Consider the following 26,347-nt stretch of genomic DNA (forward strand, 5'->3'; position numbering starts at 1 on the left):
TATATATATATATATACACACACACACACACATATATATATATATATATATATATATATATATATATATATATATATATATATATATATCGTAATCATAATATCGGATATCAACGAATTAATTATAATATTTGATGACATTTCAATGTCAAAAATTCCAACTGCATTTTTGTTTACTCACGACAGAAACTTTTTACTAGAATTGTTTTAAAAAATACAAAATAGTTATAAATTCTTTTAAATCTTAATGTCAAAAGATTCCAAACGCATTTGTACCTATTCGGGATAAATATTTTCTATTAAGATTGCTTAAAAAAAGCTCAAAGTGGTTAAGATCGTTTGTAAGTATATTTGACTGACTTGCGCACAGAAATATAGTGCCTTCTAAAATGTCTTATAAAAACGTATATTTTAATTGATACCAAACTGATACTGAATCGCCGCGAACGTTAAAAGTCTCTACTGATATTTTAATTAATTAATTGGTGTACTTAGAAATTTATTATGTTAGATATATATTATTATAAGTTTCTTATTATCACACACTATACTATTATATTCCCTGTATCACTACAATTCTTTCTGCTCTTATTATTCTGCAAAAAACTATTTTATTATTATAGTATAGATAGTTTATATATATATATACATACATACACACATACACACACACACAACTGTTAATTGAAATTGTTTATTCTATAAAAACAGGTAAAATCTACAAAAGTATATGTGTGTATTTGTAAATACTTACATACAAGAATATTTTATTAGACATGATATTGAGATCATCTTGATTGAATTAAACCCAAATCATCACAATTGGATAATCTAATAATTATTTAATGTTACATTGCCACAATCTGCGAATCTATTATATATTTATAATAAATGTTAGTTTTTAAATCAATGTTGCCTCAATTCATAAATACAAGTGTGGCATATAGAAATAACTTTGTATGTTCTATTCATAAAAGTGCCTTATTAGTTTTCTACAAAATTGTATATAGAAAAAATACCATAATCATTAAAAAAAAATATTGATTGAGATATACTGTTTATAATAATAAATCCTTGTGCCAAACAGTCTGCCATTGTCATCAACTTTATCAAAGTAATATATAGGTACTAATAAGAATAGTGTTAATTGACAAATCCTATAATATATTTAAAATCTAATACATATATAAGATTATTCCTTAAAGAACAGATATTGTCAAAGTATATTTTCAGCAAATTTTTTAAAATGCAATGGACAAATTTGTAAAACAGCTCATACAAGTAAATACATGTGCAATCTCTTATGTACTTCCTCCATATTTGTAATTTTAGTAACATTTATACATCTGCAAATAAAAATTGTTCATTATATTTAATCAAAATATTTTCCTATAAAATATGATTATCGCAATAGTATTCTTACCTAATAATAACTGTATGAGATTTCTTGATTCCTGCAACATCAATAATTTGTATAAATTTTTGATATTATAAGGATTTTTTTTTACAAATTGCATAAATTATAGAATAAATTTGTAATAAAACTTTCACAAACATTTGCCTATGTGCTTAGTTGAAAGGTAAATCTCAAGTAAAACGTCAGCTCTTCTTTGTTTCTGTTTTCTCTATTTTAACAGAGCAGTTGTCATCATTGGAGTTTTGTATCGTTGCTTTTGCATCACAATTTTTATGGAATGCATTAAATTCTTCTTTTGTAACAGCTTCATAGTAGCCATCTATATCATTTATTATCTTTTTCACAGTTTCTCCTTTCAGTGCCATAAGTTTTTCAATATTTATCTTCGTATTTATCTCTGTAAACCATCCTAAATTGTCAGCGATAAGATGATTGTTCATGCAACCGTCACATCTCACTAGTACGACTCCTTTATTATACGCCAACTTTGATATTATTTTACTGTTTCTTGTGGCGCATCTTTTACATGTAAACATTAGTTTCATTTTTCCCTCTAGTTTACCCAGCTCCTTGCGATCACTGGCATCTCCGTGAACGAGACGATCGTGTTGGAATATAAATGTATTACTCGGTTTACGTATAATTGGAGTACAACGGTGATACGCGGAGTATCGAGCACACGTAAAACGTACGCTAAAACGTAACACTTCGCGAATGCAAAACATATTGAATTCGTATTTTCGACGCTACTAGATTATCTTATTATTAAATAGAGTAGCAAAAATAAATTAAACGTAAGACCAGTATAGGTAATTGTGCAGTTTAGAATCCACTTCCAATTTGAGCGAAATTCAACAATATTGTGTATCTTCACGCGTAGAAATCGAATATGAAAGTTAAAACCGTTGCACTGTCTCCTAAAACGAGATATTAAACGTTCAAGTTAAGGAGTATCATAGGTTATGAAACCTGTCATAGTGACGAAACGTAACATCATATGCGCATGCGAAGTCAAAAAGTGCGCGAATTTGAAACGTTGTCGAGTACGACCAGGGAGCGAAGCCGTCAAAAAACAATATGATAATAAAGAAGTATATAAATCTTGTCAAGCATGCTATACACGCAATGCTTTTGGAGGATTCATAATACGTCCTACCGTAGAAATGTTGCTGATATCTTTTCAGTATCTACTACTTTCAAGTCTGGTTGCACCAATATTATTGTGACTTTAAGCGAGATTTCCCTAATAAAAATTGTTCTCCCTGGTAAAAATAACGCACAGAAATAGACAGAAACGGACAGGATTTCTATCCTTTTCTGACTGTAAGCTGTCCGTTCTATCTGCAAATATAATATGCGGATAGAAAATCCGCATTTGCAGTAGTAAATTCTATCCGTTTCTGTCCGCAATTTTTAGTAGGGTTAAACATGTGTATATCTTTATCTTTTTTCTAAATAAATAAAGGGAGACATATATTTAAGTCTCGCTTAAAATCAAAATAACATTGGTAATTGTTAATATAATTGAGCCTCAGTTGTATATGACTAGCCACACACAAAGGGGATAAACTCTCCAAAAATATAAAGAAAAATTATTTTTAGTATATTTATAGACTTATCTATTTAATAAAGTGAAGATATAATAGATATAATTATTTCTCAATAGCTGCGTTCAGCAGGACGCAACGGTAACACAACCATTATATGATTTTCTGCTGAATAGAGAGTTTTCGCAATATCGTGTCTTAGATACGATAACGCTAAAGTTTCGATATTCAGTGTCAGTATTTCAAATCTATAGGATACGTAACATAAACTGTATATTCGCAATATTGGCAAGTGAATATTGGAACGCACCTTAGCGTTACCGTATCTGAAAGACGATATTGAAAAAACTCCCTGATCTCTCTCTTATCCATGTTAGAAAGAGAGAGGTACATATAATTTTTGATAAAAATTTATTTTGAATTTTCTTATAATTTACATATTATATCGCGTACATTTTTATAAATTATTAACATTCTAAACAAGGTGTAAAATGGAATTTCTTTTAACATGAGAAAGAAAAACTTTTCACAATTTGTATTTATTATGCATTAATATGTGTATATATATACATATACGTACATATATATATGTGTGTGTGTGTGTATGTATTTGTATTTATTATACCAGAATAGGTACGACATATACAGTAACTTTTAGAACCTGTAATGCATGTCTGACAAGTGATAACATGATTGATAGTAAAGCACACAAGTACTAACAAATGCTCTGTAAAATGTAGAAGATACAACAAAACTTACTGGAAATATAAAAAAATAATTAATATCTACGGATATAATTAAACTATTTTTTAATGAAATAAAATAGTTATTGTTTGCAGAGGAAGCATAAAGTATTTCTAAAAGATATTTGCATAAATATTACTAGATTGTCTTGATTCACTTGATTATTTTGCAAAAAAAGAAAAAATGTTAAATACATAAAAATGTAGTAAAACATATAATATAGACAAAAATTAAATGCCAAAATCCTGTTAGAATCTATAAATCATATAAACCTATTTTTATATGATTAGAATAAGATATAGAATAAGATATAAGAGATTGATATAAATCTAAAAATAACAACAGATATATATATATATATATATATATTAGACCATGAGGTCATAATATCACCCGTTATATAGGAAGCATATTTATCTGATGTCAATGTATCCGATTCATTCCAGCTGAACAGTAAATTAAGTTTAAAATAAGAAAGAAAAAATAACATAAAATTATTCAAATTACAGCTTATATTAGTTCGTATTTATAAATTTTAGACTATATCATCTCTTATATTTTGAGAATTATGAGTAATTTTTTAGTTTGTTTTACGTATCGTTTCACTTATCGCTTCTAATCGCTCAATAACAGATGGATGAGAGTGATGCCAACTTGAATACAACTTGTCGTATAGAGGAAATTCTAAATTATCTTCCTGTAATTTTAACAAAGACGTTTTTAGATCTTGACCATGACCTAATGTCGTGGCGAATTTATCCGCTTGGAATTCGAATTTTCGCTGGATCACCACACTAATAAAATACAGAATCTAGAATTGAGACAAAAAGTTTTAGTAAGTGTTTGTAAAAAATTATTTAATCTGCAATATAAGATTGGCAGAGTATATATTAGATACTGTACTTACTGTATTCAATGGTATCATAATATATGTCATTACTATAATAAAGCCAATTAAGATAGGTTGAGAGTCAACAAATCCAAAAGCTCTATACATTGGAGTATATTGCATAAGTTTTGCAAATATTAAGATATCAATTGCAACAAATATCTGAAAAGAGATATACACATGTATATATAGAAAATATATATATTTATAAATAGTAGATATAAATAAAAAATCTTTGTAAATATAATATGGTTATGTAACTATGTTATATTTACAATATTAACAAAGTTTTCAACATTAATATATTGTTATTAATATATACCTAATTTCACAATAAAACATGCACTACAATAACTCATCTGCCAAACAAGTTAATTCAAAAGATGGACTAATTGATTATAAAAGAGATTCTTTTTTTTAATCATTACTTACCAAGCTCAAGCCATAGCAATTATGTAATTGATGAAACAGACAATACTCCATGCAGTAACTACTCCCAAAATATGCTATTCTATACTAATTCTAATATATCCTAATACAAATATTACTTAAATGATAATGATTCATAACAACAAATAAATATCTTACAATGATACTTGGAGTAGTAACTATAACAGTATTATTTATAGTATTAAGTCGCTACAAGATGAAGCAATACATAAACGCAAGTAAACCATAAAACTACTTTTATACCTGTCCGAATATGAATCTCTTCAAAGTGTGATTGTGTTTCCAATGACCCAATTCATGTGCCAATACTGCCAGTATCTCATTTGTTTCACAACCTTTGTCTTTGTCCTTGTCCTTATCCTTATCCTTGTCTTTGTCCTTGTCCTTATCCTTATCCTTGTCTTTGTCCTTGTCAGCATCACTGTCATTTTTCTTGCAATATCCTTTAATAAGTGTATCAAAGAGAACAATTCTCTTATGTTTATGGAAACCGTACATGTAAGCATTGCTATGTGTTGACCTCATAGAGCCTTCAACTATAAACAGTTTTTGTAAAGGAAACTTTAAAGAGGCTGCTAATTCCTCAATCTTTTGTTTCAACTCGCCATCAGGTAATGGCGTGTACTTGTCAAATAGTGGTGCAATCAATTCTGGATATATGATCATCACAAGTAATGAGACCACTATTATCATTATCCATAAGTAAAAGTAGAAGTAATCACCACCATTCTGAATAATCCATAACATGAGGCATAGCAGAGGGGACACAATCATTTCATACACAATAAATTGTTTAATTGTATCTTTAATGAAAAATCCAGCTGTCTGAAAAGGAATATTAGTACGTATTAATTATAGAGATCTTTTTTTTTTCAAGAAAGTTAGTGTTTGATTATCAAAACAAAATATTACACAAATACACTCACCTGTTTATTAAAGCCATACTTTTCCTCCAAAACAAAAACATGATATATCGTTAATGGAAGATTAAGCACTTTAAGAATAAAATTCATAGTAAATACGAATATGGGACTTAATAATATCGTATTCTCATGATCGATACCACAATATTTGGCTACATAAATGCTCCATTGCCAAACATGATAAGGTCCATAAGTTAACAAAATTATCTAGAGAAATATTAAAATGTCATGTACAAGTTGATTAGAAGATAAAAGTCATTGTAATCTCCTCTATTTTATATAAACAGAATATACAGAAATATATTTTTTATATAAAAATATATTTACCACATTCAAAATATCCGAATGTATGTTTGCAACAATATCAAAGCTATTCTTATCTAATGCATATGCACGAGCCTTGTCATATGTATCTTTGGTCATTATACCTTCAACTGATTTTGGAAAATCAACTAACCTCTGTATCAATGTTCTCTGTAATACACACACATTTTAAAAAGTTAGTAAAACTTTTAGATTAAAAAACCTTTATTATTTTATAATATTCATTCGCATAAAATAATTATATAATCTCTTATCAATTCTATACATTACATTGCATCACATGTAATAAGAATTATTGCAATTAAAAAAATGAAGATATCTATGACTTACTTGACGCCAGTCCAAATAATAGTGCCATAATTGCAATAGCCACATCATACATAAAATCGTTCCAAGGAAATGTTCCTCAATAAAACTTATAAGCACCTCCATATTTCGGCAATAACCTTAATACAATATTACCTTTATTGCGCTATCATATGCCATTAAATTAAACTCGCCGATTGCCGCCAGTTACGCCAGTGTATGTAAATAAATCTGAGAGCCGCCTTGCTCAGAGCAGAAAGAAGAAGGAGAAGGGTTATGGGCCGGTTTTAGCTAATCCCGATTTCAGCTGAATGGTTACAGCTCCTCTAACCAACCGTGCACATAAACTACGTAGTCAATATACACGAATTGTCTCAGTGGATAAAGAAGTAATGTCCACGACGTTAGTTAAACAAAGATAATCAACACTATTTGTTCTTGTCTCATCACAGGCGAGAAACAATCGTAGCGGTAGACAAAGAGGCGAGTTAGCGACGATCTTATCATTAAAGAAACATTTCGCTCAGCTATTGACGCATTGCGTTACTCGTAATTCCGGAAGAATTTTCAAATTTACGTTTTCTTCATTGTCATTGAGGAATATTCTGTATGGGAACACTGAGTTAAATACAAGAGAAGGAAATAATTTTAATTTGGCGATATTAACTTTCGGAATATTATTGTTCGTGGTTTTGGGTCGACCTAAGGCAATCAAAACAGACGCGGAACGCGTAGCGGATCTAATAAAATTTTGTCTTCCGCGTTTCCGCACTTCATGTAATGGCACCCTTAAAGCAGGGTCTACAATAGAAGTCTAAAGTTGTAAATTGTAAAAATTGATCAATCATAGTGGGATACGAGAAGAATAATCAACCGCGATTGGTCAATGTCTACGACTTCTATTGTAGACTCCGCTTTACGACGCTTGCGACGCTACGATACGACCAATGTGGATCGGCCTTTAGAACCTTTTCGACGAGTCCTCTGTAGGAACAAATGTTAATTTCGAACTCTCCAATTCGGAACGTCGTTGGTAATATAGGCCGCTACAATCCATCTACACTACGACGAAACATTTCGATGCACCTTGGTGCACAGCGTCAGTAGGGTTGGGAATGCCGTGGCAGCAGATGTAAGCAGATGTAAACAAGAATTTAGTTTGAATGTTCGTTGTGTGTAACGTAAATGATCGTAACTGTCATCAACGAGAAACACAGTGTGTGATAGAATAGAAATTTTCGCCGTTTACTGTGGGAAAGCACGAAGAAGCACAACATAATTCTACAACTGTTATGCTCCTGTTACGCGTTGAATGTAAAGTATCGCGTTCTTGTGACATAACCTAACGGGCTCTCGTCATTAATAAAAGGCGACGCTCAAACATTCGTGAATATCAAAGAAGTCCAGATTTCGACTAGTCGTCGTCGGCTGTGTCAGCCGAGTCGAGAGAACTCACGGAGCGACGAAGAACACGAATGAGACCCGACGACCGAAAATGTAAGAGAATGCTCAACAGACCGCGAGTATGGAATACGATTCGGAATCAAGTTGCGAGGGCCGTTGTACGAAGGACTTTGAGAATGTGGACGAACCGGCGCGCTTGACGGAAACGCATGAGAAATGCGATCGACGCAACCGCGTCCTGTGCCAGACGTCTGCTTTGCAGACCATGTCAGAGCAATCGAAATTCAACTTGAATCCAGCCAGTAAGAGCCTTTCTTCACAGGTAATGGAATATTATCACAAGTACTCCCGAAACTCCAATCTGGATCAGTATTTCTCCCTACCGAATGCTCCACAGGAGGCTGTCAAGTATTATTACAGCGTGTACGAGTTAAGTGCTAAGGTAGGTTCATCTAACAGGCAAGACTGCATCGGAGAGGAGTACAATTTAAAGTCCTATGTCCCAAGAGAAAGACGTCGATGGGTAAGGCCTCCGTTGATTGGACAGTCCTCCAATACAGACACCTCATCCAGGTATGTTCAACCGTTGACAGATCTCCAAACACCGTCACCTGATCTGAAATATGATAAGCCTGAAACAATACACGAGGAAAAGAATGAGAGTCCAGAGAAGCTACCAGAGATTGCTGACAGAAAGCTGTCCTCCCCAACCTCCAGTGTAGCCTCTTACAAGCCACTGGAATGGGACAGTGGTGCAGATGTCGGTTACTTCAATTCGCATTCTCAAAACAAGCACAGTGACAAACGCTTAAGCACCATAGAACGCATGGCTTTGGCACGAGGATGTTCAGCTGCTTTGCGATTAGATCCAGAAGGTACTACCGAATCCGGGATGCATTCCGGGAAGATCACAGTGGCACAGAGTGGTCCAAAATTGTCATCGATCCCCGACGCCAATTCCACACCGTTGATCGAAAATGCGTCAGGATCGGAGAGCGAAATAGAGATAACGCCCATTGTGAAGAATCACTTGCCAGGAATCATTACGGGCGACAACATCAAGTCACAGGAGAGGTGTATTTTGAACGACGCCGTGCAGCAGAAAGCTGCAATGAAATCCTCTGTACGAGAAGCAAATAATTTCGACACGCCCACGTCATCCACGTCTACATTTAAAGTGCCATTGATGAAGTACTCGACTGTAGAAAAAAGATCTATGAGCAGACGCAAGGAAACCTCGTCCCTGTCGAGCTCTCTGTTGAAGAAAAGCATCTCGATGAACGTGTTACCTGCGTCATCGACGAAGTCCTCTCTGAAAAGAAGTCAGAGCGAGCTGAATCTACACGCTAAGGAGAAGAAAGATATGTTGCCTCTGATATTTGACTCCACATCTTCTATCGCCACTGTAGTGAATAAACCTGCAACTTGCGATAAAGTAATACAAACCAGTCCGGAGGTGTGCGCCCAGGAATCCGTTGGCGTTCAGGTCTCAGATCTCGACGATAGCAAGCTACCTTTAGCGGAGGGTGATCCCAATTTGCAAGCGACGATACATTCCATTTTGAAAAAGTCCAAAGGCACGTATAGGGTAAAAGGTTCGAAGAAATGCGACGACTCGCGTCCAGTGGACGAGCCGGATAGCAGCGCGAACACGAAAGAAAATCAGAGACAGCGAAGCAGTTCCGGAGAGATCTCGCAAAACGCGTCTACGTCGGTGACGCCGCAGCCCGACGAGACGGAGAATGTATCCGGACGGGCGAACAGTTTCGAATACTTCCCCGGCCACACTTACGCGAATGTTCCAAGCGGGAGGGACAGCCACGTCTCCTCGGACACGGGTAGATCGAACTCCACGTTACCGAACAGCAGTTCTAGCATCAACGAGAAGCTGTGGGGAGACTCGGACAGTTTGGTCCGTGACTTGGAGAGGAGCGTCAACATCTTGAAGAGTCTCGTCGATGCCAACAAGTGCGACAAGCAAGTCAAGAAGAGGCTGATACAGCACGTAATCAAGCGGCTCGTCACCGCAAAATATACGGACGACAGGATCGAGCATAATCTGGAGGACAACGTTCCCTGGAACCCGGACGACGCCAGAAATAAGGTCTACAGAGCCGAGTTGCTTCAGGCGTTGGCGAAGAAGCACAGCACCACCGAGTCCTCGGACGAGTGGAACTTGCGGAAGAAAGACACGTCCACGCAGAAGTCCGCCGGTACCACTAGCGACGTCATAAAGGAAGTAGCGTTGGAGAGCAGCAACAGCGACAAATTTGACCGCCACACAGACAGAACGGAAATGGATGGTAGGAAGGCACGACTGGGACTGAGAACGGACGATTGTCAGCAGAGCAGCAACACCACGACGGATCCTGACAAGAGCGAGAGCTCCGAGTGCTTTGTGCCGCAGCGCAATCACAAGAACACTAAAGTAAACGAGATTTTCTGTTACAAGGAGAACTGCAAGATGCCGCACAGGGAATCGACCACGACGAACAGTATACCGCCTCCTGATCACAATAGGATTCTGTTGGATGCCGTTGTGAACAACAGAAGAACGCCTATCGAGTCCAACAATAATACGGATAACAACACGGACTGGCGATTACCTACCACATCATCGGAGAGGCAGTTCGAGTTGAAGAAGTGCAGTGTGTCTGAATCTGGCGACTCCAAGCTCGTCAATTACGCCGAGATGGAGAAGAGAAATCAACTCATCTGGATCACTAATGAGATCAGTCATCTCTGTAATTTGAAGAAGTGAGTCCCACATTATTTTCTTCATTTTCATTTCTAATCTTTAATTTATATATAGAAGTGATGATCAAACGTTAAATTATCTTTTCTCTCTATACAAAGCAAAGAAATTTAACATTGCATTCTTCAAATTGACCTATAATTTATTTCTCAGACTGCTGGAACAACCCAGACGTCTGGAAAGATCTAAGTCTTCGCCGAGGAAAACCAAATCAGCGAATTTCAAATCGAAACAAACAACAGCGCTCACTTGCAGACGAGAGCAAAGTGCAGGCACTATGCATAGGTACAACATTTTTTCTTACCTGATACAATACAATTTATGCACCATTTATCTTGTCATTTAGCAAATTATTAATCGTTTCGTTCTATTTCTAGAAATACGTCCGATTTACATGACGATTCCGTCAACGAGCCGTGGTCGTCTCACTGTAACTTGGCGACATGCGAAGCTGCGAGCGACAGCGTAGCTCAGAGGATCATGAAGCGCAACAGTTGCACGCAAACAACCTCAAGCGTATCCAACGCTTACTCGAAGACCGGAGGGGAAATTGTGTCTGCATGCCGAACACGGAACTCGACTGTGAAACGCGTCGCTGTCGGTGTGCAAACACTGTCACGAGAGGTGTTCCTGACGCCGACGACGTCGATGCAATCGGATGTACGTGACACAAAGTACACGAATGCGCAAGCCCCACGTATGCGTTTCCAAGGTAACGCCAAATGCAGAGACCAGACCTGCCAAAAGCACAACGCCCAGGTCGTGCAGCGTACGTGCACGCGATGCGTCAATCAGAGCTCGTCTGACACGACCAGACCACGAAAGAGCTTCCCAGGGGACGCGCCAGTTGTCACGCAGCAGACGCAAACAAATTACGCGAGCGACAATAGCGCAGCTTTGATGGAGGCTGCTTGTCATCACGCAGCCCAGAGCAATAGCGTCCAACACAAACAGAAAGAGGCTAAAAATCAAATCAATGCTTCGAAATCAAAATGTAATTGCGTTCGCATCGCGCACTCGTCCGTCAGCGACAATAAGTACGGATCAAGCCAAGTCGAAGCTAAGCGGGTGGAATGTCACAAGAAAGCGTTGTTCACAATATGCCCCATGTGTTCCAAGCAGAAGCCCTTTGCAGAAGTTAATAATGGCGTTTGTAATTGCGGCGTGTGTCAGAAGAATCCCTCCTGCATGCGCGAAAATAATTCGGGGGATGGTAAAACGTGTGCTCATACAAGCGAATGCGACGATACGTCGGATGTTAACGACGCGGACAGGAGGATCGTCATCGGCAAGTCCCGACAGAACTGTAACGCTGACGGTCAGAGCAGACGCGTGCTGAACTTCAACGAACAGAACGGCAACGCCTGCGATTGCACGAACGATTGCACCACGTGCCAGACTCCGGGAATTGCGACGGAGACATGCGAATGTTGTTCGAGCGGCCAACTCGAGGATAACGGATTGTGTCGTTTTGACTGTCGGTTGAAAATAGCGGAACGTCAACCGCTGACGCAGGTTTACTCCGACAGTTCGCAGAACGGCGACATGATCGCGCAACAACGCAAAGTACAAAGTAGCTTAAGATGCAATTGCAACGAGGCTTGCTCCTGTAACAATAATCAAGCGAGAGATGTCGTACAAGGGAAGATGCGCAGGAGTTACGCGTCGAAATCAAATTTCGTAGACGACAGCAATATCAATAGGACGGAGAGAAATTGCAAGCATTGTCGCGCGTGTGGTGCCATGTATCAGAATACTAGAAAATGCGGCTGCCGCCAAACGTTTCCCAAAGCAGTCGCGTATGAATTGTCGTTCACGAAGGAGAGTACCATGAAAAGTGATACCTCGGATATTATTCAGATAACGCCAAAAGCTCCGTTTGCCAAGCAACCGTCGAATACTGCGAAATCCGATGTCTGTCCTTGCGACATTATAAAAAAGAACGGTTCCAATAAGAACTCTCATCAAACGGCCACGCTGCAGGTAAACTTTCCATAAAATTTCACAAGCGAGTTGCGTTTCAGTTACTTGAAAATAATCTCTATTTTCTATGTCAAAAGTATAACGTTCCAATTAAAATCTCAAAGAGTTTCGTACGTGACGCAACGTACTTTTATGATATCATTTAGAATTAACGATCATTTGATCGATTGATTCAGTTATATCGATTTTAGGACTACTTGTCTAAGAATAATCCTGCGTTTATGGGAAACGCGGAAACGCGTCGACAATATCTGTCGGAGATATGTCAGCTGCGAGAATTGAGAAAAGAAAAACGTATACAATTATTAGCGATGGCCAGCACGTCTAATATCATTAAATGTACGCAAGTACCGAAGCCAACAGGTAAGTCTACCCATGTCACACATCTGTCGAGTTAACGAACTACTCTGTTATGTTCGAGGACAAAATTGACTTTCCACGAATCGTGAATGTACGACGACTCTATTTCTTTGACCGATACCTTCTCAATATGCTTGTAGTTTGCGTGCAGAGGAAAATTAGCGACCAGGAGATGAAGGAGCGATTACGTAAGCGGTATCTCCGGCTGAACGAAGTGCGATTCAAACGACGACAGCAAGAGAGACAAGAAGAAGCACGTCGAAATAAACTTATGGCGAAAATTTTCTGCAAGAGGCTGCAACAAAAGGTTTTGAGGGGCCAAGTAGATTTGTCTCAAAGCGTCAGCGTAATATCCAACTTGTAGAGTTATTAATGCCTATTCGTGTAGAGTGCCTTTTTATCTTCGTAAATATCCAGAATGTGAGAGACATTTCACTTTTTTATAAACATTCATTATCGTTACGGACGGTAGAAGAGTTTTAAAATACGTCGTTTCTTGAAGACAATAGAATCGATTGTATTATTTCAGATAGTTGCGTTAAAATTTTTATTATTATGATATTCTGTGTGTTCTACAGTAAAATTACACATTGAGACTTGAATTCATGACTTATTTATGGTTATCGAATATATTGCAGGTGATTATAGCCTGACCTAAAGTTACATGCGTAACTTTATAATCGAATTTATTTTTATGCAAACGACATGACTATAACCAGTACAAATTGATATCAAACGTTTTTTTTTTAGAAAAATTTTATATATTACAAGTAGGAACACATCTTTCAGGGGAGGATGTGGTTTTATCATTTATTATATTATATAGAATTACATAAAAGAAACGTGTGTATTCTGACTTGATCCTAAACATAAGCGTCCTAAACGTAGGATCATTTCAACATAAAATCGAAAATATTAGCAATAATATAATTCATGTTTATTCGTTACATAGTATAAAGAAGTTGCAGTTATATAGTAAAACATATCACTGATATACCACCGATCAAAAGTGAATGCTTTAAAATAGGAAGCATAATTATATTACGTAGTACCTGAATCTCGTAGCGGGATTGTAGCCACAGGAGAACAGAAGAGAGCATTGCTTATCTTCCCTATAGATCTGAAAAGTATATGTACAAGTATGAAATACTAAAATCAAGATAAAAATTCTGTAAAATGCATGCTATCTGCATCTCTGTGGCTACGAGTTCGTCTACGGTATAGTATATCATAATACTTTTTTATTATAAAGTGTAAAGTAAGATTTGCTAATAAATTCTTAAAATACATGTAATCTAAAAAAAAACGTCATCAGGAATTTGCATTTTATTTATCTATTTATTTTCTTTCATGTTTCTTTTCCTATTTTTTTGCGAGTCTGCCAGACACACTTCGACTTTATTTTATTATATTTTTTCAGTCACCACTGTGGTATCTATAACGGCTATAAGAATAAGCGCTGTAATTTATATACGTCTTAAGAAATAAGTTCACAAAATTTGCTCTTTTCATTGTTACTCTTACATAAAACGCATGCACTCGCAAGGGAATTTACTAATTACATTTGTTGCAGATTGCAGTTATTTGCAAGGTCGTTGTAAATCGTTGTTTTACAGCTGTCGTTAATACATTGCAACTTTATATTACTGAATTGTCTCAATATAATACGTGAAGAGAAAAATAATGATAGACCATTTAAAGAGAGACAGATTTGAGAGAGAGAGAGAGAGAGAGAGAACAATTCAAATATCCTGCATTTTACTATAAAGTTTTATGTACTTTTCTATTTATCGAGAAAATTAGTTTATATATCCTTAAATCTAAAAAATTCTGCATATTATTTTTATCACTTTATTGTCTGAGAGATATTGAAATTGTTTAAATAATTTTTCTCAACGTTTAAAAATATGTTTTTCTCTATCTCCTACTATATTTTATATTTTTCCCTTTTTACCATTTCTTAAATCTAATTTCTTAATTGTGCCTTTCTACATTTTTTAGTGTTTTTTCTCTTGCTCCAAAGACCGACTAAACATTCCATTCTAAAGCGCAGGAAGTGTAATGTGAGTGAGAAGGATAACGTTTTCCACTTCTTATATCATTTGGAAATTCGGATGCTTGTAAAATTAAAAAGAAAAGTGGAAGAAGATACCTCCCAGAGATTTGCAAAAGCATTCTAGAATATCCTGAAAGAAGAACATGTACTCGAGGACCAGAACGTTACTCAAGATATATTGTCAGCATCTTGCAGTTCAGCGGCAATTATTGTACCATACTCGGGAAGTCCAAAATATGACTAACTGTCGAAGGAACATCCGATTCTCACGGCGAACTGGATTCCAGCGACGCGATAATGACCGCGACTAGCCGCGGATTCGTTTTAACATCGATTGGTCTCCCGGTACCACACAGACGAACGAATGTGTACTTTCTCTTCGGGAATGTGTGGTCGTAGTGGTTGTGCGTTAATCGCGCACCGCGAAGGCCGATTCGGCTTTCTATTCACGTTTCCGCTCGCTTCCGCTGCGAGAGACGACAGTGCGTCGGAGTGCAGCGGAGAACTCGCGGTGAACGAGTTCACCGCAATAGAGAGTAAGGAAAGTTGATAGTTGAAGGTACGGGGGATCACCGTTACCCGCCATTGTCGACCGTTACCGTATGCGTGGGACCACGTCGAATTTATCCACGGATAGAGTCCGACTTGATTATGAGATCGTGACAGTTCTCGACGATAATCTACGATAGATATTGTTCGTTCATTTCTATTAATGAGCTAGTCGTCTTCTCGCACGTTACTAAGCTCTCAGAGGAAAAATGAAGCGATGGCAGGTGTCATGAGAACGAGGAGAACAAGTGTTCTTGTGACATTTCTAGGATGTTTATTGTTCCCTTACGGTAATTATTAACTTTGACAACATTTTATCATGCGGAGATAAGCGACTTTGTGAGAAAAGAAGGAAGACTTGAAAATTTTGAGATTGAGCCGACCGAACGTCGAAGATATCGCTTCATCCGGCATCGATGTCTCTGATGAATACATCAGCTGCCATATGAGAAATGAGAATTTAAAGAATTCAAATATATTTTTGCGAATTTATTTTTAAACTTTTATATATATATATATATATATATATATATTTGATTTTATGAAGTATATTCTTTAGGATTATTAATAAATATAAAATTGACAAAATGTTAACAGCATACGCGCAAGAAGATAATGGCGAATACAAAGGGAAATACCTGGGAAAGTTGAATCCATATCATCATCAAGTCTCTGGTGACGTCTGGGCTGTGGACCAGTATACCTTGTTGTTAACTTCGTTTAATTATGATGGTAATGGAGCTGACACGTTTTTTTGGGCAGGAGCATCTAACAGGCCAGGACCTCAAGGATTTATTGTTCCTGATGAGTATGGCAAGTAAGCTGTGTTTCTTTTCTTACAATCTTCTCGTAAATATCTACACAAACCAGGTACCAAATTTTAAGAAATCTCATGTTCTGCATTAATAATCGCTTATTTTTTCAGGACAAATATCTTGCTGCGATACTTTAACAAGGATTTTACGTTGACTTTGCCAGATAATAAGAAAATAACGGACATCAAGTGGTTTGCTGTGTACGATTTATCGAGCCAGGTACCGTAAACTTTATAAGCTATGTGTTATGATGTGATATGTGAAATTATTATTTCATACCTGACATGATAAATGTTTTCACAACGGACAATTTTGACTCCAAAACATTTGCTTAACTTTAGAACACTTTTGGTGATGTGTACATTCCGGAAGAGTTCGATCCACCCGCGCCTCAGAAGATATCACAGTTAAGTAGAAGATCTCATAATGTTTCGTCGGAATCTATCGTGATTTTGGACTCAAAAACTATCAGCATACCGGAATTTATCTATGATGGGGAAGGTATGGATACGTATTTTTGGGTCGGTCTTGGCCCACAACCATCCAGCAAGGGTCAGAAAGTTCCCGACGAATTCGGATAGTAAGAAAAATAATTGTTATTATATGGGAAATCCTAGCTTCTAAATTCCAAAAGTGACCTTTCCTTTTTAGCATGGATTCTCTTAGAACGTACAACAATGAAAACGTCATATTGGAATTGCCCGGCGATATGACTGTTTTCAACATAGATTGGCTGAGTGTTTTCGACCTGAAAACTAAATCAAACTATGGCTCCGTCATCATACCGGATGGACTCAATGTGCCGCCGTCGTTGATCAAAATCATTAAGCAAACGCAGTCTCTTCCGAATTGCGTTCAGTTGCACAAACGCTACCAAGTCGCTTGGGAAATCTTCGGGCCACAAATCACTATCCAATTGGCAGGTCAAGTCGGTACGTATACTTGACTCATTATGCTACGTCTCATTAATGTGCAAAGTAATTGGAAGACTTTAATTTACTCAAACGTCAATCCTTACATTCGCCAAATTAGATAACTGGAATTTCTACTGTGCTATGCTTGTTGTAATTAACATGTGTCTCAATATTCCAAGATGAAGACGAATACATGGCATTTGGTTTGTCCGGTTCGGAGGATTCCAGTCGAATGGAAGGTGCGGACGTAGCCGTCGCGTATATGGACGGCACTCGCGGATACGCTACGGATTATAATATTACAGCAAAAGCACCAGTACGTATAACATAATTATTCAAATGTCACTTACATAAAATATAATTCCATGAAAAGAGGAAAACACGGGAAACGGCGCATTGATAAGTGTTTTCGTAATCATTAGTGTGGGAAAGTTCTCGGCCAGTACAAAGGCGTTTGCAGAGACGAGCTTCTTGGCGGTTTGGACAGTAACCAGCTCTATACCGCAGTAAGAGAAAATGGCATCAACATCATCACGTACAGACGTACGCTCATTCCATGTGAGTAACGTAATCGTGTACGTATAAATCGTTAAGATATAGATCGTCCAAATTCTACTTTTGTACAGCCGATCCTGGAGATAAGGATTTCCCTACGGAGAAAGCAGTGTATGTAGTCTGGGCTTTGGGTAGACTCGATAAAACCAACAACGAGCCCAGCTTTCATGATTTGTATCCGAGGAGCGATGTAATGCTAGAATTAAATCGCAAAGAGCCAGAGAATACCTGCATCGACTTCACAGAGAGTAACAATAAATTCTATGAAAGGTGCGCGGAAAGATGGAGTTTCGTACTTCAACCGAAACGTTAAACTCTTGCCCCTAATATGATTTCATGCAACTGACCGTAACATTGCTTCCTCTGTAGAGAACCTTGGCAGAAGGCAGAAATATTCGACAGAAGTGTTCGAATCTTCAGAGCGACAATCGGACCTTCTGGAGGAAAAAGAGGATATCAAGGAATTACGGGTATATGAATTAAAGCATTTCTAGCTCCACCAATTATTTCGTCCTTCTTCCTCGTCTTCTTCTCCTTCTTACATGTTGTCGCGCGGAAGATTCAACGAAATTGATCTAATAGGTGCACCGTCGGTGGGTCTTGCATGGTATATCGAGGGTACGCTGATACCTGAATTATATTTACGTCGAGGTTTGACATACAACTTTCACGTGTACGGCGGTAACAATCCGCACAGCGCGGAGCTGTATCATCCGTTAATCATAACCGATGAGCCTCATGGCGGGTACGATACGCTCAGCGATCTCGCGCAAAGCAAGATCAGAGTATTGGCTGGCGTCGAACTGACTAGAAGAGGTCGGCCACGACCCACCGCAGGTTCGTACATATTCAGATTTAAATTTAAACATTATTCTAAGGTTTTATATAACGTTATACACGTTATATTACTTATAGATCAGTGTGAAGTTTACCGCGCTTTTTTATTCAAATTTATCGTATTATTCTTCTAGTCGGGCCACTTTGTTTAAGTAAACACCACGGTCGAGACAGGAGACTGGACGACAACTTTCCATCGTTCAAAAAATTCAACCGGACCCTCGTGCAATCTTGCGAACCAGGTAAAGTTATTCTTCAATTCGGGCAAACACCCGGCGATTTGTTAACATACGGTGAGCGTGTCTTATTAATTTATACTGTGCATTGAAAGTCTGATCTACTTTCTTTTCTTCATATGCAGGAGAAAGCGGCATCTTAGTAATAAGTCCAAATTCATCATGGCCCGATCTGGTGTATTATCACTCGTTCACACACGCAAACATGGGATGGAAGATTCATGTAGTCGATTCTTACACAAGAAACGACGCGATCACACATAAATTATCATTTGTCATTGCAATCGCGATTGTGTTTTACCGTTTACTATAAAATTATCTATAAGAAGCAGGAAAGTATTGCGGCTCTAGATTTTTTACGCATATAAAAATCCGTTAAACTAACGTGTCGATATAATCTTTATGATATGATAGTAAAAATGATAAATCATTATGCGTCGCTTAATTGGAAAATCAAGAAACTAGCATGATGGTTCCTATATATGTTACGTATATTATAAATTTGTATTTAGTAATCAATTAATATCAAATAATTTTGAACTGCAATTAAAAATATATCTTCTCTGTTTTTAATTTCTGTAAAAAGTGTTCAACTTTTTTATACTTTTTTATTTTATATTAAAAATAGAATGAATAAAAAGATAAAAAAGAATATCAGACATCGTTACATCGTTGTAATATCAGTTTATTTCGTACATCGTTAAATGGCCTAATAAAATAATATGAGCATACAAAAGAATGTATGTTAGATATGTGGTATGTGATGCGCTACTGTGTTTGCTACTAAATAATGAAAAAAATTGATTTATAAGCGTATTCTTAGTATTTATGTACTACTTAAGTAAAAAACCAACTTTACTTAAGTATATGACATAATGACGATTTTAAATCAATAAATCTGTTATGATTAAATTTTTGTTTTGGTAATTGTAAATTTCTATATATAAATTATATAATGAGATATATCATGTGATTCATTTATCATATATTTATATCATGAGGCATTTTTGTCAAATAACGTATCAACCAATCAATATTAATACCAATCATAAACGATGCAAATATGTGTAACAAATTATAGCGTACTTTATATTAAGTCGAACACGAGACATATGAATAAAGAAAGTATAAAGAAAGCAAGTCGATTTCTCTCCTACTATAATCTAAGCAATGTCTGTACAATAATTTGTTCTGTATTATTTTATTTCTTATATTATCAGAACTCATTTTTTTATAGCACCGCAATAGAGTTTTAACATTGCATTTTTCAAAACCAGCATTGTGTGATTTATATTAATAGTTTCAATGCATACACACACACACACACAACAAACAGTAGACAGACACGCGCACGAACACACGCACACATGTATATTGCAAACTACGAGAGCACGCTTAAAAATATAGATCAAATAGATAAAACTAAGATAAAAAATAAATTAATTAGCAAAACTGATAAACTTTAACACTACCCTAACTTTACATCTTTTTACTACATGGTAATTATGCATTTCTGCTTCTCTAGTCTCTGAAACTAGCAATCTCACATTGCTGGTAATGGCAATGTTTAAACGCAAATTGTCTTTAGAGTTAATATTCAAATTTTGCTTAGTAGATACCGGAAAATCCTATACCACATCACCTCGTTGCATAATAATATTTCAATAACTGTACATGCTTCACAATTTTCCAGTTATCGCTTAACATCCTTTATGAGCAAAAAAGGATTGCTCTATGATAAGCATATCAAAATGGTGCTTAGCGTTTGGAAAAGCTAGGAAGACTCAAATATTTTTCATATGTCCAGCTGTCGCTATCAACATTCATTTTTTTTTATAGATAATAATAATGTGCGTAGCACATCATCAGTCAAATCACGTGAGTTAACGTACAGAGGTATTAAAACGATATTTTACATATTGCAGAGTATCTAACTGAGAAGTTAGTTCACATTGAAGAATCTTCATTCAGTCTTTTCAGTTTGATACCTTAAGCCTGTCTACCGCTGCATTTACAACTTAGATCATACTTAATAGGAGTTAGCATTCTAAAAATAGTACTTTCTTTAATTAAAATTCTGATATTAGTATAAATCTCACTATTTTATATTATGTGTGCTTCACCTATGACTTGATTACAATTAATATTAATTAATTAATATTAATCAATTATGAATATTAATAATTATCATAATATACAAATCATCGCTATACATTCATAATTCCTTTGATATTGTCACACATACATTTTAGGTTATGATAAATTACATTGTATGGTTGTTCTCAATGCGCAAAATGTTTGTATTTGAAAAAATATTATTATTATTATTATACCATTATTATCAATGTCATTCCTTATGAAGTTCTAGAAAATAGTGTAACGTAACAGGCAAATCCGTCCGCGAAAGTCCATATTTACAAATAGCCTGCGCGGCGTGACACTGAAGGCTGATATAATTAACAAGTTTCACTCTGTTCAATGGATTGCATGATAGCAATCGCGCTGGGGTATCGCCTGCTTTATTTGGTGTATCTAAATGCGCGCCATAATCCAATAATAATTTCACAAGCTGTTTTAAAAAAATTCCTAACGTGAGTTTTAGATGCTCGATAAAAGCAAATTTTAGAAAATATTGAAACCCAAATATACTTACATGATTATCAAAGTTACAGCCTCTACTCGCAATATGTAAAGGCGTCGAGCGTAAGATATTTTTTGCATCGACATATGCTCCACATTCTAAAAGCAATTTAGCAACATCCATGCGTGGAAAGATCGTCTGAAAATATTGAATACATATTATTATATAAAAATGAGATATTTCGACACCATTTTTCGTACATAAATTTGTTCTATTTTTTAGTAACAGGAATATCGTGCGAGCGTAGCACGGCGGACTACACAATAGTCTACCGCGCTATAGAAGCCCGGGTTCGATTCCTATAGGAAAGGAAGATTTTTCGGACGCTCGCACTCCCCTCGGTAGGGCAAACCTACGAGAGTATAGGATAAGAAATATAAGGATAAGAAACCGAAAAGGAAAAGAAATTTACCAATATAATAACCAATATAATAATTACCAATAGGATAAGAGAAAAATATAAGGTAAAGAAAAGATATATATAAGAAAGGAAGAAAAGAAGAAAAGGAATAAGAGAAAAAATATATAAAGAATATAGATATAAGAATATAGATAAAAAAAATTGTAAATGGATACTTCTTGGCGAGAAGTTGAAGTGGAAAAATAAATACAGATACATAGTAACAGGAATATCGAGAGAAATTTTCACATAAACTGAAAAAATAATTGCTAAAATCATTTAATATACCCTGAATTAATTAAAAGTGGTTCTATAAGTGTGTGTGTTGTGTATGTATGCATGTGTGATACCTTGTATAATACTTTAATGATTCATTACTCAACATAAAACAGCCCCCATAACAAGTAAAAATTTAAACTTACATGTACATCGTCCGCAGGATTAAAATAATTAGAATTGACAGTATTTAAACTAGAAACGCATAAGTGAAGCAGTGTATCCCCTGTATACACAGATCTTGGATTTTTCTTTACTAAATCACGGACTAATTGGTGCATTAGATCTTTCTCGTCTTCAGATCTTGCTGTTTCTACTAACAAGTAAATAAGATGCGTTACGCACTTCAGGATCCGTTCGTAACAATCTTTTTGTCTCTTATGTACAGGACGTTTCTATAATATAAAAATTTATGTACAATTAAAACAATCGATAATATGCATCAATTAGACAGATAATTAATCCTTCACGAATTAATCAAATATGAAATCTGTACAAATTTACCTCTAACAACTCTCTAGCTTCTGTTAATTGACTAGAGAGTAATTTAAAGATCGCTACTACATCGCGAAATCTTGGTTCTTGTGTATCTTGATTACGATCCATCACTTCCAAAGTTTTTTCATTCAGATCCACCATAAGCCTCAAAAGTACTTGTGCGGCGAAGCAGGTATCAGTGTACAAAATCTGTATAGGACATTAGATTAAACCAGATGAATTTCTCGCAGAAAAAAATTACACATGCGCATGCATATATATGCAAACATTGAATGTACTTCACGTACCGAATCTTTCTCAACTCTAATCTCTAATGCTCGATACCACAAATCTATACAGTTTTGATACCTAAAACAAGATGACAATAGAGATGGAATAATTAGAGTACAACCTAAAAATCCTGTTTCCATATATTTACCTGAGCGCATCTGCATAGGATGCACCCCGAAACATCAAGCGAAAGAGTGTATCCTTATGATGTGGACCTAATATTCTCTCGCATATAAGTAAACTTTGTATTCTAATTGCATCTAAATCAAGTGCAATAGTATTCAATTCTTCCATAGTGGCGAATTCCCGAGCGTTTCTATAAGCCTCACATTTTGGTAGTACAGGTCTTTTTAGTAGAGGCACTCCGTTAACCGAATGAGCGATTCTAATGGCCATCGCTGTTCGCCAATATCGCAATGCCGTATGCGTATCGTTATGATCATCAAAAAATGTAGATCCCATCAATTCATTTGCATCTGCCAATTTTTCTGGTGAATACGCTACTGTGTCCACTAAAAAATATCATAAGTATTATTTATCATAAAATATTATTTATCATAAAAATATCATAAGTATTATTTATCGCAACGTTGGTTAAATGACAGGAAGAGCATATAAAGAAAAAATTTGTATCTTTTACCACAGAAAATAAAAAACTATGTAGTATCTTTAAGAATCATCCTCACCTAAATATTCGAATATACTAATAGATCCTTTAACGCAGGCAGTTTGGAGAGCATCGTCATTATATCTAGACTTAAGATGAGGATCTGCATTGTGTTCTAAGAGGAGTTTAGTAGTTTGAAGTCTATGTTCTTGAATAGCGTAATGTAAGGCAGTTTTGTTTTGAATATCCGTTGCATTCACATCAGCACCATGTTGCAAGAGATAGGTACATAACTCTACACTTTGTACAGAATTTATCAAACATGTACCGCCATTATAATTTGCTTTCAATATATCGGCACCGTGTTCTACTAAGTAAGAGACGATATCTGAAAAATATCATTTATAGTTAAAGTTATTTCATTAACCATCCATACAGTCTTAAATCACGCTACATCGGAAGTCATATATATAAAGTAATATTCATACCGATGAATTATATCTATGATTAAATTTTGATATTTGGCAAAGATATATCATTATCAGATTAATGTTGACTATTTTCTAAATTAATAATGAATAGAAATCATAATGAATGACACCACAAATGATCATCTATGATGGCTATTAAACGTTAGAAAAGAATAAATGTTGGCGCAATTAAATCTTGGCACATAAATCCGACCTAGACCTACATACAGTTGTATTCTTATTCCAATTCGACTTAATCATACTGTAATCTTGCTATAAAACAATTCTATGCTTAATATTTTTATCGTAGACATTATTCTGCAATATCTTTTATCTTAATATCATTCTAGATATATAAATTTATTACCCAAATGTGTCATGAAGCACGCAGATCTAACAGGAGTAGATCCAGAATCAGAAACTGCATTGATTTCAGCTCCATGAGATACAAGGCATTTTATAACCGTAAGTTTTCCAGAAACAGCAGCGCACCATAGTGGTGTAACACAATGAACAGACCTTTCGTCGGGCACTTCATATTTTCCTTTTTGTTCAATATCAGCACCACATATAGTAATAAGGTACTCAACAATCTCAACACTACCCCTCTTGCAGGCAATGAACAAAGGAGCACATCCATCCTTTGTTCGAGATACAATCTCTCTTCGTACATCCTTCTTATATTTCTCTAAACGATTTCTGAGAGCGTAAGTCAACCGTGCCCCAGGTGCCAAACATTTACATTCATGAATAAGATCGTAAAATATTTGATCCATGGAATTTTGTCTATAAGCACCAATCCACATTGCCTATTGTCAGAGGTGACTCATGTGCGCTATCTTCTGGTTCATGAAACTAAAAAAAAGTTTATTTTTAGTAAGATGCAAACTAAAGAGAGAGAGAGAGAGAGATATCAAATAAATCTTATTTTAATTCATTATAATACAAAATGTTGTTTTTTAAATAGTAAATATACTTGTAGGCAAGATATGACACTAAAGTAAGAAACTGATATTCTAACGCACTTCCCATTAATAATAGACAAAACTACAAAAGAATGGAATAGCAGTGCAAGCAGAAAGCTGCACAATAAGAAGTAACAAGGAAGTGCTACATGTATATATATGGAAATATATGGAAATATATATATATATATATATATATATATATATATATATATATATATATAATAACAGATTTGATATTTATAGCATCCTTATTTCTTCGATTTTTTCGAAACGTATATCGTGCAAAACTATATGAACATTCAAGGATAAGGAATATTATACATACACACACACATAGATACACGCGCGTATGTTAAATATTCACGTACAAATTACAGGCTCTTTTAATGCACATGTCCGACACTTGACATGTCTGCACGATACGTGTCTCAAACAGAATCGTGATATTATTAGCGTGTATACAGCACAAAAGAGAGAATGAAATATAACCTCCAAACCTACGTGATACGATTACACGCGTATAGTAGTCGTGTCCACTTTCGGCGCACCACGGCGCACCGCGTGCACTTCGCCACCGAACGTATCAGAACTCACACACTGCGTAAGCAAGCACCCGCGAGCAAACAAAAGCAAACACGCATATGCATTAGTAATTTTCAGCGCATTGTAAATGACAGACGGCAATCAATAAACCACGTGATTTGACGGTCACGTGGGCCGCCCGCGCATTGCGCGACGCTCTGTTTTTAATTCGATTCTCGATTTTGGTCAAATATAAAAATTTCTTAATTTGTAAGTTGGTCGTCTAATTGTAAAAGAAAACAGACATATAACCTCTCTTTCTTTATCTCTCTTCCTCTTTTAATTGGAAAATATATAAAAATAAGAAACATAATGTAACGCAAACGCTTCGCTCGGTTTTTTCTTCTTGCAATAACCCAGCAAATACAGTTATATCAATGGGTGCGTTCAGGAGATACAACGGTTACATAACAGTAATTAGTCAACGTAATTGGTCTAAAATTAGGGATCTAGCAGTAAGGACCAATAACCACTAACCGTTCACTAATCAGTTATGTTTTCTGAACGCAGCCAATGTTATATAACTGCAACAGAAATGATTATAATAGATAATAAAAGTTATTGATATGTTG

The 26,347-nt window shown here is 35.8% G+C and overlaps 4 protein-coding genes and 1 long non-coding RNA gene across 12 annotated transcripts in view; 2 read left to right on the forward strand and 3 right to left on the reverse strand.

The window, feature by feature from the left end:
• Window positions 1–494: 494 nt before the first annotated feature.
• Window positions 495–1,453, reverse strand: LOC116841633. Its single transcript, XR_004377579.1, has 2 exons — window positions 1,423–1,453; window positions 495–1,345 (listed from the first exon to the last, which is right to left on the reverse strand). It is a non-coding gene; the product is annotated as an uncharacterized LOC116841633 (long non-coding RNA).
• A 2,028-nt stretch (window positions 1,454–3,481) lies between these two features.
• LOC116841631 (CAAX prenyl protease 1 homolog) lies at window positions 3,482–7,073 on the reverse strand. Its single transcript, XM_032809796.1, has 6 exons — window positions 6,624–7,073; window positions 6,297–6,443; window positions 5,973–6,176; window positions 5,290–5,871; window positions 4,615–4,758; window positions 3,482–4,518 (listed from the first exon to the last, which is right to left on the reverse strand). Exons 1-6 carry the CDS (start codon window positions 6,723–6,725, stop codon window positions 4,288–4,290), a joined length of 1,410 nt encoding a protein of 469 aa, XP_032665687.1. The 5' UTR covers window positions 6,726–7,073; the 3' UTR covers window positions 3,482–4,287.
• Window positions 7,074–7,701: 628 nt separating this feature from the next.
• Window positions 7,702–14,803, forward strand: LOC116841628. 3 transcript variants are annotated; one of them, XM_032809786.1, is made up of 6 exons: window positions 7,702–8,325; window positions 8,401–10,760; window positions 10,912–11,043; window positions 11,136–12,741; window positions 12,933–13,104; window positions 13,242–13,465. In XM_032809786.1, the coding sequence occupies exons 1-6, from the start codon at window positions 8,125–8,127 to the stop codon at window positions 13,463–13,465; spliced, it is 4,695 nt and encodes a 1,564-aa protein (XP_032665677.1). In that variant the 5' UTR covers window positions 7,702–8,124. The 3 variants fall into 3 exon arrangements, with proteins under 3 accessions (XP_032665677.1, XP_032665676.1, XP_032665678.1); XM_032809787.1 differs by lacking the exon at window positions 7,702–8,325 and having other exon boundaries at window positions 8,377–8,526; window positions 8,597–10,760; XM_032809785.1 differs by having other exon boundaries at window positions 8,125–10,760; window positions 13,242–14,803.
• A 728-nt stretch (window positions 14,804–15,531) lies between these two features.
• Window positions 15,532–20,199, forward strand: LOC116841629 (protein Skeletor, isoforms B/C). Its single transcript, XM_032809788.1, has 12 exons — window positions 15,532–15,996; window positions 16,304–16,523; window positions 16,632–16,740; window positions 16,863–17,101; window positions 17,173–17,453; window positions 17,615–17,751; window positions 17,858–17,993; window positions 18,062–18,260; window positions 18,360–18,460; window positions 18,573–18,827; window positions 18,962–19,069; window positions 19,189–20,199. Exons 1-12 carry the CDS (start codon window positions 15,924–15,926, stop codon window positions 19,374–19,376), a joined length of 2,046 nt encoding a protein of 681 aa, XP_032665679.1. The 5' UTR covers window positions 15,532–15,923; the 3' UTR covers window positions 19,377–20,199.
• Window positions 19,733–26,347, reverse strand: part of LOC116841630 (protein fem-1 homolog A) — a 7,988-nt gene continuing 1,373 nt past the window's right edge. Inside the window, exons 1-9 of one of the 6 annotated variants that reach the window (XM_032809789.1) lie at window positions 25,695–25,901; window positions 24,593–25,080; window positions 23,835–24,143; window positions 23,297–23,660; window positions 23,166–23,226; window positions 22,885–23,067; window positions 22,527–22,775; window positions 21,717–21,842; window positions 19,733–21,632 (exon numbers count right to left, since the gene is read on the reverse strand). In XM_032809789.1, coding sequence (XP_032665680.1) covers window positions 21,411–21,632; window positions 21,717–21,842; window positions 22,527–22,775; window positions 22,885–23,067; window positions 23,166–23,226; window positions 23,297–23,660; window positions 23,835–24,143; window positions 24,593–25,031 — 1,953 coding nt within the window. In that variant the 5' untranslated portion in view covers window positions 25,032–25,080; window positions 25,695–25,901 and the 3' untranslated portion in view covers window positions 19,733–21,410. Of the gene's footprint in view, window positions 21,633–21,716; window positions 21,843–22,526; window positions 22,776–22,884; window positions 23,068–23,165; window positions 23,227–23,296; window positions 23,661–23,834; window positions 24,144–24,592; window positions 25,081–25,201; window positions 25,221–25,518; window positions 25,902–26,347 lie in introns of those variants that run through there. The other 5 variants (XM_032809790.1, XM_032809792.1, XM_032809791.1 and 2 more) reach the window with 5 other exon arrangements.

Source organism: Odontomachus brunneus, unplaced genomic scaffold (genome assembly GCF_010583005.1).
Source record: "Odontomachus brunneus isolate Ranch 3 - 2012 unplaced genomic scaffold, Obru_v1 Obru_scaffold_017, whole genome shotgun sequence".
Taxonomy (NCBI): domain Eukaryota; kingdom Metazoa; phylum Arthropoda; class Insecta; order Hymenoptera; family Formicidae; genus Odontomachus; species Odontomachus brunneus.